Source organism: Montipora capricornis, chromosome 6 (genome assembly GCF_036669925.1).
Source record: "Montipora capricornis isolate CH-2021 chromosome 6, ASM3666992v2, whole genome shotgun sequence".
Lineage (NCBI taxonomy): Eukaryota > Metazoa > Cnidaria > Anthozoa > Scleractinia > Acroporidae > Montipora > Montipora capricornis.
This window is the reverse complement of record NC_090888.1, coordinates 55,615,374-55,630,373: the sequence shown is the minus strand read 5'-3', so window position 1 is coordinate 55,630,373 and position 15,000 is coordinate 55,615,374. Positions and strand designations below refer to the sequence as shown.

Genomic DNA, 15,000 nt, shown 5'->3' with positions numbered 1-15,000 from the left:
ATAGCTTTCAATTCCCGGAGGATTGGATCGGGACAGCAACATGGCCGCCATTTCATTGTTTGGGGACACCAACATGGCGGCCGTGACGTCATGTGAAATCCAAGAATACACTGATTTTTGTACGGAATTTGCCGCTGTTTCAAAGGTGCACGACCTGATCACGTGCGAGTTGAAAGTTCAAGTCGTTTCCCTAGGGACTTAGTGAGTTTTGACCCATGACACGTGACACGTTCTCCTTCAATCGGAAAACGTATTTGAGTTAGGAAGTATAACAAATACTATAACAAATAGATTTAGCCAAGCCTAAAAATGGAGCCCCAAAATTGAATACAGGGTATATGGAAATGATTATGCTTCTGTATAAAGTACAAAATTAGTCGTCGTTAATGTGTACAGTTTACAGTTATCAAACAAGCCTTGCAAACAATAAACAACAATTTTAATGAACTTCTAAAATTGAAATTACATGCACAGTAATCTCTGTGGAAAGTTGCCCCAGCAATGATGAATTCAGTTCCAAAATAGTCAAAATAAGCAACCGCGCTGGCGGGCCATAAAACAGCGTGACAAACAAGACAAACGATTGCTGTAACTCAATCGCTGTTGGAGGTTTTGCCGAAAATCGCAGGTTCGAGCTTTTCAAACCCCTTTTCAAAATTTTATCTGGCCAAAAAGAACTTAAACTGACTTAAACTGTCTCAAACGTTGTTTGCAAGTGCATTCGTTGCAGATAAATGTACTGCAATCCAATATGAATTTATACGGCGTCGAGAGTTCGGTTATAAGCTTAAAGGCCTGGCCAAACGCTTGCAACATTTCACGGCAATGTGAGACCGGGCCTACGGTTTATAGCCCTTATCCGAGAAGACTTGAAAGTCTGACCATTTGCGGATGAAATTACAAAGGCAGCACTTTCTCGTCAGTTATTTTAAGATCCTGAGTGTTGATCCGGCCGGGGTTCGAACTCACGACCTTCCGCATGGCAGCCACAGTGACACAGTGTTGTAGAGTCGATCCCTTTAATAGTACAGTTTCGAATTCTTCAAAGTGTGAAAACTGGTTTGAGACCCCTTGCAGGGCCCGTGTACACAGCAAAGGGATAATAGAACGGAACGGAAATCAGCGTCTTTTAGCAAAAGTTGACGGAATCGCCGCCCTATTTTGTGGTTCCCTTTTAAAGTAATCGCACCTGCAATTATTGTAGTATTGACTGATCTATCCGGGCGCCTCTTCTCAACTGGTTTGCGTTATTCATCTGAGCTGGAGTAAAAAAGATATAAAAAGCATTAAGAGCAAGGTGAACACACCATACCGCCAACCCCGTATGGTCAAAACATCACGCATGTGCATAACCATTTCAGCCGGTTAATTGGCAGCCATGGACAGCTGTTTCGTTTCGGCCTTTTTAGGTTTCATCCTCATCGTCATGCTTTTTTTTTTTTTAATAGGTGTGTCTTTTTACTCAACAATTATTTGCATCTTCCTTGTTTTCTCAATTTTCTGTTAAGAAAATATTAGCTTTCGGTGACAAAAGAAATCCATGCTATTTTTTTGTCGTCCTCTGTTCGTACCATGCAAGAAGTCAAGGACCAATTCTTCTTCTTCCTCGCATTCTCCGGTCCAGGGATGGCGCAGTAGTGAGAGCACTCGCCTACCACCAATGTGGGACATACGCGGGTTGAATTTGTTGGTTCTCTACTCTGCACCGGAAGTTTTTATCCGGGTACTCCGGTTTCCGCTCTCTTCAAAAACCAACATTTGACTTGATTTGCGTTATTTGTTAATTTCAGTTTAGTGTGTCCCCAATCAGTGCTCCGGCGCTAGACCGACTAGATAGTCGGGAAAACGAAAACAACTGCGTGGGGGCGCCTCGACCCAATCTCCCACTCATTTTTCGCACGCATTTTTTGCTCTTTCCCTACCATCTGGGAGCCTGGAAGAGGCTACTTAAATAAAGTTCCTTTCCTTTCCTTTTCGATAGGTTTTTTCGAAATTGACTAGAGAATACCAGGAAAAAATTCAAGTACTGAACTTATTATTTTCGGTTGCCAGTACGGTGGCTCTACCACCAAGGTTTACTGCCTACTACTTTCAGGTTATCGAACGTACTCGCACCGACATGACCATTTTTCTCCATTCCAATCTATTTTCCATGAGTTTTGGTATTTCTTTCCTATATATGTCTGTGTTCCCTTCAAGCTGGGCGATGAAGTTGATCGCCGGCCGTCCTCTAGATCTCTTCCCAGTGTTGGTTCCCAAAAGAACGGGTAGTTGTGAAATCAGATCCGACTTACTCCAAAAGTAATGACCAGAGATACAAGTCTTTATTTGAAGTGTGATATTGCCAGATTATCTTCAGAGCTGCCAAGTTTTAGGAGGAGAAAATAATTTCTTTGGTTTGCAAAAAAATAGCTCACCGGAGAGAAAGAGAATAAAAAGAAAAGAACGACTGAGTTGGAAAATAAAAGAATTTCTCGGAAATCTTCGTACTGTATCGTTGTCTTCCGAAGTTTCTCCGAGAGAAGGAGCAAAGTTGCAGGGAGTTGTGGGCCAGAGGAAGTCGCCATGTTGGGTGTTTGAACGAGGGTGGAAGTGATTCGTATTTCTAAACTTGGTCCTTTCAAAAGCATCTTATCACCATCCGGAGTTGTGTTAAAGGCCTGGATCTTGGGATTTAATCGACGGTGTTGGTTGATTTGGTAATCAACCATGCCGCTCATAAAGCGGTCCGTAGACCCGACGGAACTAAGCCGTGGCAAGCTCGCTGACGGGCAAAAGAGTGAGCTCGAGGCCGTCTCCGTGAACACGCTATGCGGGATAATGCGGCAGCTAAGCAGCATTTCAAAGCATGCCGAGGACGTATTTGGAGAATTATGTGCAGAAACAAACAATATCTTCCAGAGGACAAATTCTCTTCAAGAAAGAATTCAGAATTTGACCCAGAAGGTGACCCAGTTAGATTCAAATGTCGAGGAGAGTAAGTGACCATTTATAGTATTTTAAAACTTCGCATTCCTGAACTGAATTCTTGTAGTCTAGACAACTTTTTCTCCATCTCTCATGAGTTATCATCATGATATTTTATTCGGTTTTGTGATTGTTTTAAGTATCGTTATTTTGGAAACATCAGTCTTGAAAGAAGACAAGTTTGTCTCAGCAACCTTAAATTTATTTAATGTTCTTTTCATAAAAACACCAGTGTCGATCGACGCTTCGATCATAAAAGATTTTAAAATAGGTCAGGGTAAATTGTTGTCTTTCTTTAGCCCTACAGTTCTCAGTTAAAAAGAACGAGATGTTAATGATAACTTTCTCAATTTTATTACCGTACCGCGGAGAGTTGCCTGCTGATTTAACGAAGTGTATGACCTTATTTTTATTTCCGGGAAAGTTTTGTTTGTCAAGTGCTTGAGTTTACTGTAGGTTTGTATTCACCACCGAGAGAGAAGTGCAACTCTTTTTCACTTCTCCACCGATCTTGCAAAGATTGTAGATGTACAGAAGCACTTCTCCAAGTTTGATCCGGAACAATCCCAATGTAAGAAAAGTAATCTTTATTGTTTTCAGCCGTAATAGAAGTACAACAAATTTATTTACTAAATTGATTGTTAATTGCAAGCTTTTGAGGAAATAGACGTGAAATATTGTTGAGAAGTATTTCATAAAATTATTTCTTAAAATCACAACTGAGTTTGGGCTGAATTCAAAATTTTTTGTCAACATAGGTGACTTTATAGGTCAAAGGAACTGAGCACATGTTTTGGAACTTAATTTTAACACAACAGAAATACAAATGCCATGTTGAAAAGAGACAGTTCGTTAAGGACAAACACATGATGAAACAAGGCTGTTGAACATGTATTTCCGATGAACTCTTGTCCTTCTGGGATGAAAATTTAGAATATTAACCTGTTACCAATATCACTGGAAACTCGTAATTTCCTAGTTTGTTCATTTAAATGGTTTTGCCTCGACATGTAAGCATTAGCATATTTTTCTTCTTTTCTTTTCTTTCTGTATTAGCATTTCAGCCCTGTTGTTACCAATTTCAGCATTTTATTACACTACTTAAGCAGCAGTACTTCCTTGTGATGGCATTTTTTTGGTCTGTGTTGTTAGAACTGTGAGTTTTGTCCAGCCTTTTTCTTTCTGTAGTTCTCACTTGCTGCAAGCAACACATCTTTATTTAAACTAATTCTCTTGCATCTGAGAAGTTTCCCACTGATAAATAAAGTCATGCGTCATTAGACACTAAGATATGTATGTGGCTGTTTTAGGAGGTAAAGTGTTTTAATGGTGACATTTTGTGAGTGGACATAGTTGTTGATAATATTGTCGTTAGTGTTTTTAAAGTAACTGGTACCAAAATGAAAAATAATAGCTGTTCAGGGGTCCCATCCTTCACAATATAATCTGAGTATAAATGCATGTATTAGAACAAAAGTGAAATTAGACAAAAAATTGAGATGTGTATGGTTTATTTTGGTATCATTTTGGTTTTAGGAGGCTAAAAGACAATGAAAGGTCTTCACTTATCATCATTTAAGGTTTAGATTTCTTACCTTCTTGAAAAACTGAAAAGTGTTTAGAACTTGTGAAGCTTTCAGTGCAAATTTAGTATTTTAGTAAGGTGAAAAATGTTTCACAAGCTACAAATTTCAGAGATAATTTTACTTGGAAGATAAAAAGTTCTTTTTCTTGTACACTTGAATGTGAAATGTAAACAGTGTTTGGTATTCATTTTTCAGTTTCATTGCAAGATATCAACATGCGAAAAGCATTCAAGTGTACCATAGTCACAGATCAGCAGGTTCTTGCAAGCAGTACTTTGCCGTCAGCAATGAAGGAAAGATATGAGGGATGTGACAAACCTCCTAGTCTCCAGGAGATGAATCCATACAGAGACGACAAAAAAGATGCCCTGAAGTTTTATACAGATCCTATGTATTTCTTTGAGCTTTGGTGTGAAGAGATGAAAAAAGAGACAGAAAAGAAAAAGAAACGACGGGTATATCACCTTCAATTGATGGTTTTAAAAAATCTCTTAAAACTTATCTTTTAACTAAATTTGTAAATAGTCGTTCTTTATTTTGTGATTGTTCTTCTACTTAATTTTTTATTTGTTGACTTATTTCCTAGTCACTTTATACTTCTTAGTATAGTAATATTATTACTTATTCACAAGCTACAAGTATCATTTAAGTTAGTATCTTTTAACCTTGTTAAGCACCCTGAGCTGTGAGGATACCAGTGCTATATAAATTCGATTATTATTATTATTATTATTTAAAGTGCTACTACTGTCATTTTTCCTCACATTTTTCTGATATCTCATTTTTCTTCACATTTCAAAAGTTCTTGTGCTGAATACTCAAAACATGGATTTCATGCAATCGTTTTGAGAGAAAAACTATTTATTTTGATGGCAATTTTTTCATTTAACAGTCCGCCATTACTTGTTGAGGTTCTGACAGATAAGCCCTCAGAGAGCTGTATTAAGGAGAAAGTGACGTCATTTACTCTAGCTCAAAAATGCAGTGTGTGAATGCGCCTTAATTAGTATGCAGAACACAAATTTGACAATCTGAAAGCCAAAACTCTTGTGCTGTATACTAATTAAGCTGCAGTCTCACTCTTCCTTTTTTAGTTAGTGATTAAATGACTTCACTTCCTTCTTGATCCAGATTGCTGAAAGCTTATCATCAGAATCCGCACTGAGTAATGGTGAACCGCTGAATGAAAACAGTGGAGTTAAAATAAACAGTCTTCCTCTTGAAAGCACTTCAAATAATTTCTCCTGTTGAGCATTCATTACAAGTACTTTCGAAATGTGAAGAAAAACGAGAACTGCACTTTAAAATGACAAGCAACCGTTTTAATGTAAAGCCATAAACATTTTTGATGTTTTGCTGCACAGCAAAATTTGATCAAATGAAATGATTATTGACCCATAAGAAACACAAGAGTAGTGATATTCATTTAAAAACCTAGAGTTAGTTATTATGCACACTCAAGCTACTGCTTGCTTCAATAATAGACTGTGCATGGCTGTAGTTTGTCTCATTACCAAGTGCTTTCTTTTCTCAGAGAGGTGGACGGGTGCGAGCACCAACAGGAGAGAAGAAGCCAGTCAAGGCAATAAAGAAAAAGGTTTATTGTGCACAAGGTGAGGAGTTTAAATCCTCAGGCAGTGGCACTTCTCCAACAACAATTAAGGAAGATGTAACTAATACAAATGAGAACCACGTTGAACACTCGAAACAACCAAATGGTGGCATCCCAGATGGTGGTCCTCCCAATCACATTATAGAACCTGATGTTACACCAGGCAAATCTGGTTCTCCTGTGGCACAAAGACAGTCTAGAAGGTATACCAATCAGAATGTTAATCGACCAAATGTACCACCACCACTCCCTCCCATGCAATCAATGAGATGTGATTCAGTTTCATCACATGGTGTTCCTGTGCTACCAATGCTGTCTAACCCTGCGGTACCTGCACCACCTCCCCCACCTCCCCCTCCTCCATTGCCTGGTCAGGGAGGGGCACTGGCCACAAAGCAAGCCGATTCTTCTGTGGGACCACAACCTACAATCTCACCATCCTCAACGTCACTTACAACCTCGACCTCGGAGTCTAGTATCAGTGTCCAAAGTAGTGACACGCCTCTGCCCCCTAAGGAGCAAGTTGATGCCAGAAGTGACTTGTTGTCTGCAATTAGACGTGGCATGGAACTAAGAAAAGTTCAGGTACAGGAGGCACGGAAAGAGCCTGAATCAAATGGCTTTGGAGATGTAGCAAGCATCTTGTCTCGTCGTATTGCAGTGGAGTATTCCTCAAGCGAAGATGAAAGTGAGACAGGCTCAGAGTGGTCTGATGGAGAAGACGAGTAAATGTTTTGCGGTGATTGCCTGCCTTTTGACATTGTCGAAGGTTAAGAACCTATCATCATGTAAAAGTGACTTAGTTTATTAGCATTTTTGTATGGATGCTTTGCTTCTTGCACATGACAGTGAGGATATAGACTTGGGCAGAGATATTTTCATGGGTTTTCTACCACATTTTTTTACAAGTGTACACATGAGTCATTGTACAGAAAAATGAGCATTAATTTTACAGTAAAATTTAATTGCTATATAATTAAGGAGAAAAACTAGTAAAGGGCATTTCATATTGTAATAATTGCATGGTGTGTAACAAGACATGTTGTGGCAGTTGAGGATTCTGAGCTGTTTGGCTGTGGTTTTGTCTGTATTGTAAATTAGTATAATTACATAGCTAAGTATTGAAAATTAATTCTTTGTGCTGATTGCTTGCACTTGTGGTGATTATTATGCAATAATCACCTGAGAGGTTTATTCAAAAATGCAGCAAGCCGTTTTGTCGAGGTGACAGATGAAGAAAGTAATAAATTATTATTGTTTTAAAGAAAGTGCCTACCAGTATTTTTCAAAGAATCACCTATGTAATTATACTAAAACAATCCAATTATTCATCTCCGGCGAATGAAAACCTCGACTTTGTATTGGTTTTTATAGAGGTTTTGCACGGCAGCCATGTTGCATGGCAGGAACAATGAAAATGTTTTGCATTAGAAAGAACATTTGTTTCCATAGGAAAAAGAATCTATTGTTCCTGCCATGCAACATGGCTGCCGTGCAAAACCTCTGTTCACTGTTATTCACCTCGCCTTTGCCGAATGATAGTTAAATGTTGAATGATATTATCATGACATTTTTTGTTGATACATTACCTGGTTCATAGTAATGACGTGACACAAAAATTGAAAAAATATTCAGCCCGATTGCTTAACTAAATGTTTTTCTTCCTCCATTTTTCTCCTGACAAGTGACATGAGGACAAAATCCATAAATGTCACTGTGGAAGTGAAAGGGTTTAAGGGGGCATACTTGTAGTTTTGTTCAAGTGACAACAGACAGCTAAGCATAAATAATTTTGTGCTACTGTTTCTAGTCATGTATTAATACCAGGTGTTTCTTTCTGTTCAATAATGTGTACAATAATATTATAGCTGTAAGTGGAAAAATCATGGGCCAGTTTTTAGCAATAAACAGTAAACAACTTCTGTGAAAACTGTTAACAGCTTGTGCATAATAATCCAGGGAATCTGGATGAAAACTCCCACGCATATGACCTGCCACATAAATAATTTCTTTTCTTTTCTGTTCAAAAGTTAAGTGCAGTTTATTTGGTGCAATTTGATGTTTTCCAGAACCAACCCAATTATGATGCCCTGGCAATAAAGCCCTCAAATATCACTAGTAAGGGCCGATTTACACGGTACGACTTTGTCGCATGCGACAACGGCTTACGACAGGCCCACGACATGATTTACGATTGTTGTGTACGTCAGAAAAAATGTCGTAGCATTTTAAAACATGTTTTAAAACGCTGCGACAATCGTAAGTCATGTCGTAGGCCTGTCGTGAGCTTGTTGCATGTGACAAAATCGTATCGTGTAAATCGGCCCTAAGACATCCAGAATTGGATTCAAAAGTGATCTGGGAACATTTTGTATGAAAGTTAAAGCACGGTTCATGAACAGAATTTTATATTTGCTTGTATGACAGTGTCAAATTATCTCAGTGATGTGATCTTCTTAGACACTCTTACAGCCCATCATTTTCAGGTGGGATGCTACAGAACCCACATACTGTTGGCCTCTGATGGAAACACCATTATTGGAGCTTCTTTTGCTTGTTTGGCCTGCTTGACCATTATGGAGGGTCTCCCAGGGGTTTTGGGGAACAAGGGAACGTGGCTAATTTGAAACAAAAGACACATTATCTTATGGAACAAGGGAACGTAAACCACTTTGGGGATAAAAAAGCTGAGAACAAGTTTGGAAGTAATTTCGGGAACAAGGGAACACAAGCTAATTTTTAAAGGGAACAAGGACTCCTCATGGGAGGGCCTCACTGTGGTAGAACTTAAATATTAAATTGCACCATCACTTGATAGATAGGAGCTATTCAATCTATTCCTCGCAAGCATATGAATTTTTTCTAAACAGTAGTACACTGAGAAAAGGCTCTATGGCATCACTACTTCTTATACAAAGATTTCATTATTACTTTTTGAGCTTCCACTCCAAAATTTTCAAGTGATCAGGAAAGTGCTTGATATTGATGAAATAGTACATGTGAATATGCCTTCTTGCCTAGCTTCAAGGCATTTTCCTTCAAATACCATTTAACCCTGTGTTCTCAGTGACTTGACCACTGATTAATAAAATCATTTACCGGTACATCTTTGCCAATGAACGGCTTTTCCCATTAAGGCCAGTTCTTTAACCCTCTCCAGATAAAATCTATCAGTCTTTTCAATACGTTTTGTTGAGGAGTAGATTTTAATTTAATTAATACATCAAAATAGGCAACTTTCGATACATTAAAATTCAGCTTCAAAGAGAGTATTAGGACAAAGACAAAAGAAAGTGTATGATATGTAGATATTTTTCACATTTATACCTTGTTGTTTCTATTGCTTTTGTCCTCGCTGGATGTTGATATTTTGAAAATGGCTTATTGGGCCATCCTTTACGATTTTTAACTTGAAGTATTCTTAAATATAGTACTAAAAGCACATAGTTTTGAACCAAAGTAATATCAAAATTAATGTCCATTCTCAATTCTCTCTCTAAACAAGCTGGTTATTTTTCTTAATTTATGTCATCCACAAGAAAGTAGACAAGTTATACACAGGGTTCATGCTGGGATTTGCATAAAATTATAAAATTCCAGGAGTATTCAAGGAGTTTTCAAGAACCGAAAATTGAGTTTTCAAGGAGTGTTTGTAGGAAGGTTTCTATGCCATACATCAAGTTACAGTGTAGAGTGTACCTTGATATCCCACATTCTGCCAGTTAAGTGCACGCACAGGCATTTAAGTTTTGCATTTAGTCTTTCCCCAATAGTCAATTTGCTCAATTTTTGAAAGGTCTCTTTTAACTTAGCACGATCATCATTTTCTCTTGGCATAATGTACTCTCTACAACTTTCACGCAAGCCAAAATTCAGGGACTTTTCCAGCAACTTCCCACAAAATCCTTTTTTTCAAGGGCTTTTCAAGCACCCTTTATGTACAAATTTAAATTCCAGGGCTTTTCAAGGAGTAGCACAAACCCTGTGTACATACAGAGAAATTAAAATATGGATGTCTGACTTAAATATGAATTAAAAAACATCGTCGTTTACCAGTAAATTTGGACAGCATCAGCCCTCCTTATTCAGGGGCCATGAAGTACATTCCAAAGTGGGGGGGGGGGGGGGGGGGGGAAGGGTGGTAGCTCTTGGTATGGATCATGGAAGTGTGAAGGGAAGTGGGAGAGGTTTAGGACAAAACACCAAAACAGAAAAAGTGGGAGGGGGAGGTTGATAGCCCCCCAGCCCCTCCCTCTCTGCAGCCCCTGTATGGTGCTTTAAATTCCTATTACAGTTGTTCCCAAGCAACAGTATTATTAAAATAATACCCGAAAACTTTAAGAACAGTTATATTTATTATTTATAAAGAGAAAGCTGAAACCCTGTAACCCATTCACATGGTATACAGAGGAAACCACATGGCCGAGAGTGGCCATGAAGTTCATCTTTTAAGTGTTGATAATATTCAATTAGTATAATTATACTAAAACAGTGGATAGTGTTGAATGCGTGCTCTCATTGGCTGCTCAAACTCTGGATATCCTTTGCTATTCACCTCCGAGCAATTCGCGCTGAATTTGCGCCCGAAAAAATGTTGTTGGTGGCTAGTGGTGGATATATATTTACCTCACCGCTTCATGGCTCAGTAAATATCCACCACCAGCCACTGATACTGAGGTGAATATTGTTGGCCATACAATACTCTGTTACATTAACATCTTTGCAATTCCAAACCGTTTGTGAAACATGCTTTGTCAAAGTAACCACATCTACTTGGTGAACATAACGGTAACATGTTTCTTTTCACATGTCAAGATGTAAAATTGTCAATTTCATTGGTGCATGTTTACATGATACATAATATTTTTGTTATGGTGTATTCCAGTTTTTAAGTCTACTTTTTGTCCCAAGTTCCAGTTTGTTTTTGTTTATTGACTGCCCTCTGTGTCTTTGCATAGCGCTCTGCAGATCCCTCAATGGATCCAAGTTTTCCTGAATTGTAGTCTGTGAATGCCTGTTCTATCTCCTCCCAGCTGTTCATAACAAAGGGTCCATGTCGAGCAATGGGTTCCTTTATTGGCTCTCCTGCTATTAGCAAGACATGGATGTCTTTATCGCGGTTCGCGCTGATCTGAAAAGTGTTTCCTTTACCCAACACAGCAACCTAGAAAAAATATTATTATTATTAATTAAAAGCTATATTTGGATTTAAAAAACTTTAAAAGATGGTCTGGAGGGAAATTATTACTAATTTCTTGGGAATTAACAGTTTTTAATCCATTGACCCCTGGGAGTGAGACTTAGTAGACTTTACTCTGTGACTGAAGCCAGACAGTCTTACTCATCGGAGGGAGGGTGGGGGAAGTCAATGGGTTAAGGGAAGGTTTTGTTACATAAAGAAACCTGATGGGCTATGAACGGAAGTTCAAGTCTAAGAATTGTAGCATTGTAGTTCTGATAGTTTGCATACATAATAATTCTAATAGTTTATATATGACAAGTGAGACACAAAACTTGTTTCAAGGGTCATTCTTCTGAATACGTCTGATAAAAGTAGACACCAAAACACAAAACCCCTTCTGCTATTGCATGAGAGGTGACAAAATTTACCTTCCCCATTTCAACTGATATTTTTTCATCTGTGAATGAACCAGCTCCCCGCCAGACATAGGCAAACCCATTGTACTGCTCGGGAACATCCTGCACAAATGTTCCACCAGCTGCCACATGAATATCCAGGTACATCATTGGTGTGCGTGTGTCAATCACAGCTTTGGCTCCCAGGCTCTCTCCTGCAATGACTTTGACCTTTGTTTTTCCATCTAAAAGATAAAGAAATAAGCTTTACATGTCCGTGAAGCATGGTCATTATAGTTTAAACCCACTGACTACCGAAGTGCCCCCAAATGATGAATAAAATAGGCTGGAGGTAGACAGTAGCATCAATTAGCATTAGAATAAAATCAATCATGCCTCACTCCTAGGAGTCCATGGGTAAAGTCACCTGGCATTAGAGTTAAATTGACCGAAGTTAGACAGTAAAATCAACCAAGTCTCACTACTAAGAGTCAATTATGGGTTAACTGATCAATAAATAAATAAATATGATACCAGTAGTTTTACCTTCAGGATCAAAACAATAAACAATATCATTTAAAGACTCAGGGGAATAAGAGACTTGTGCATATAAAAGACTTGTATGTGTGCAAGTCTCTTGTAGACCCAAAGCTGTAATGTGTGCAAGTGAATTTTTGTATAATAAAATTTTGTTGGGCTTTTTACCTTTCATAATGGGTAAAGATCACATTTGGATTAACCAAAATGTCAATTTGGCTTTTGGTCCAAAGGGAGAAAATAAGTTATCACTTCAACAAATATTTTAAATTATTTTATGCCTTTCACAACAAAATAAACATGCACAAAGTGGATGCTTAAGCTGAAAGTGAAAGCTTAAGTGAATGCTTAAGCTGAATGAAAGTGAATGCTTAAGCTGAAAGTTTATTATAGCTCCAGGGAAAATACCCAAGGAATTTGATAAAATCTCCTCTCCAACATTCCTATACAACATTTGGCATAACACAAAATAATTGTTGACAAGTTCCACCAAAAGCCTAGAACCTGGCCAGGAAATTTGACAAAAATATTCACAACATGAAATGCTGAATGATAAACATTGAAAGGTACATTAATTTATTTCATTTGCTGCATAATTATCTCATTTCAGGTACTCTGATGAGAATTTTTTTGTTGCATGATTAAACAACTTTTGCAATTCCAAAGGGATAAATTATTATGGTGCTGACCTTATCGGTCAATATTCCACGTGACAGCCAAAGCTCGTTCCCAGGGTCTCTCTCCTCTGCCTCCTTAGTTCTCAATGACAAAAGGAGGTAGACCACAGAGACCCTGGGAGTGAGGTTGAGGAATTAGCCCTGCATTCCATCCCACCCCCCTGTTTTCCTAGTTTCTCCATGAAACTGTAAGAATTTGTAGATACATTAGGCAATGAAAACAAACCTGGACTAGTGACGACAGGAATTTTTCTAGCATCTGTATCTTGGTATCTCGGCTTGATCATCTTGTCCTTTGCAGGCAAATTCACCCAAAGTTGAAATCCCTCTGATTTCCCTCCTCGGTTTAGAAATTCATCTGAAGGCATTTCACTGTGAACAACACCTGACCCTGCCGTCATCCACTGAACCCAACCTTCCTTCAAAACACCACTGTTTCCAGCACTGTCCTGATGTTTCATCTCTCCTAAGATGATATTTTAAGAAATAAAACACCAGCCCCAATTTGTTCATTTAAGGCCGGATAACTTTATCCAGTGGATAAGTCACTCAGTCCAGAGCATAAAATATACACTCCATGTTTATTTTTGGCCAAGGCTTTCCTACACGCCTTGTACTTAGCTGTGATTGGGTCATTCCAATTTTAATCCACACTCCGCCCCTATCGAGGGCTCTATTTTTTTTTAAAAGTCAGTGAGTGGACAGAATCTGGAATTTTCATTTTATTTCACCTCCTTGGAATCAGTATTTTGCCATTATAAGCGGCTTCAGGGGTTCAATTTTGGGCACTACTAAACCACGAAACAGCGAAACAAAGCACTGCAACTCCACCATTTCTTGAATACTAACCGACAAAGGTTGGATTTGAGATTAAATATCGTTTAAGGCCTAAAACGTTATTGCTCTTAACTCATTGAGATTAAGGTTAGGATTCAGATTAAGACTGAGGTTTTAGGCCTACAACGGCGATATTTAATCTCAAATCCAACCTTTGTCAGTTAGTATTCAATGGTGCTTCGTTTCCTTGTTTCCTTGTTTAGTAATGTCCTCCAATTTTTATCCGATCAAGGTGTGCATATTCATGCTGTCGTGAGCAAACAGTAAATCCGCACAAATTCGAATGCCGAATTTTGAACAAACTTGAGTTCCATCCTTGACGTTCCCTAAAGTGTTTGAACGACATAGATCTCTATCCATTTCGATAGGAAATCGTTGGAATATCGACGAGCAATTGTTATTACTTATAGTCGTGCGTTTTACCTGAGGACCAAGAAATGTAAAATTGGCAGCTGCTTTTATAGTTCAAGTGTCATGAGGACATACGCTTACGAGCAAATCACCGAACTTCTATATTAAATTTCTTTACTATAGCTGTACATAAAATCATCACAGAGCAGACTGGGGTTAATATTTTTGCACGTCCAAATTTTACCGCCAGAGTAATCGATTATTTAAGTTACTTCCAACCGCATGAAAATCAGCATTCTTTGCTTTTAATTTTGTAGATCTATTTGAGCTGATATTTCAATGTTTACACAAAAAGTAAAAATTATACGAAATTTTATGAGGTCAAAATTTATTGCAAATTTATTAACGCAGACACCGGTCCGATTTAAAGCTCTGCAAGGAACTAAAATAAAAATCTTTCCATACCATCGATTAGATAGGTCACGGTTTCAAATCCTCGATGAGGGTGGTCAGGAGCTCCAACGGCTTCTCCGGGACCATAAACTACCGGGCCTAAGTGGTCCAGCATCAGAAATGGGTCACACTGCTCCACTTTGTCTCCTATGGGCCTCCGAACAAGAAATCCACCGCCTTCTCTCTTCTGTCGAGAGGATTCAATTCGAACCACACCACGAGCTGCAGCCATATCGAACAATCCAATCAAAAATGTCAAAGAGAAGATATGTCGTACTGATTTTAGAGGAATGTTGATTTTCCGTAGCGAAATAGGTTACGCTCACCTGCGATCACCGATTGTTTATATATCAAGATGTAAATTGACCCCAACATGCATTACGAACTGATGATGACATTGCGA

The 15,000-nt window shown here is 38.4% G+C and overlaps 2 protein-coding genes across 2 annotated transcripts; one reads left to right on the top strand and one right to left on the bottom strand.

The window, feature by feature from the left end:
• The first annotated feature begins 2,538 nt into the window (after positions 1 to 2,538).
• On the top strand, positions 2,539 to 8,095 carry LOC138052538 (actin-binding protein WASF3-like). Its single transcript, XM_068899078.1, has 3 exons — positions 2,539 to 2,977; positions 4,749 to 5,008; positions 6,088 to 8,095. Exons 1-3 carry the CDS (start codon positions 2,710 to 2,712, stop codon positions 6,892 to 6,894), a joined length of 1,335 nt encoding a protein of 444 aa, XP_068755179.1. The 5' UTR covers positions 2,539 to 2,709; the 3' UTR covers positions 6,895 to 8,095.
• Positions 8,096 to 10,503: 2,408 nt separating this feature from the next.
• On the bottom strand, positions 10,504 to 14,958 carry LOC138052539 (uncharacterized). The gene is made up of 4 exons (XM_068899079.1): positions 14,610 to 14,958; positions 13,183 to 13,422; positions 11,776 to 11,987; positions 10,504 to 11,329 (listed from the first exon to the last, which is right to left on the bottom strand). Exons 1-4 carry the CDS (start codon positions 14,827 to 14,829, stop codon positions 11,060 to 11,062), a joined length of 942 nt encoding a protein of 313 aa, XP_068755180.1. The 5' UTR covers positions 14,830 to 14,958; the 3' UTR covers positions 10,504 to 11,059.
• Positions 14,959 to 15,000: the final 42 nt, after the last annotated feature.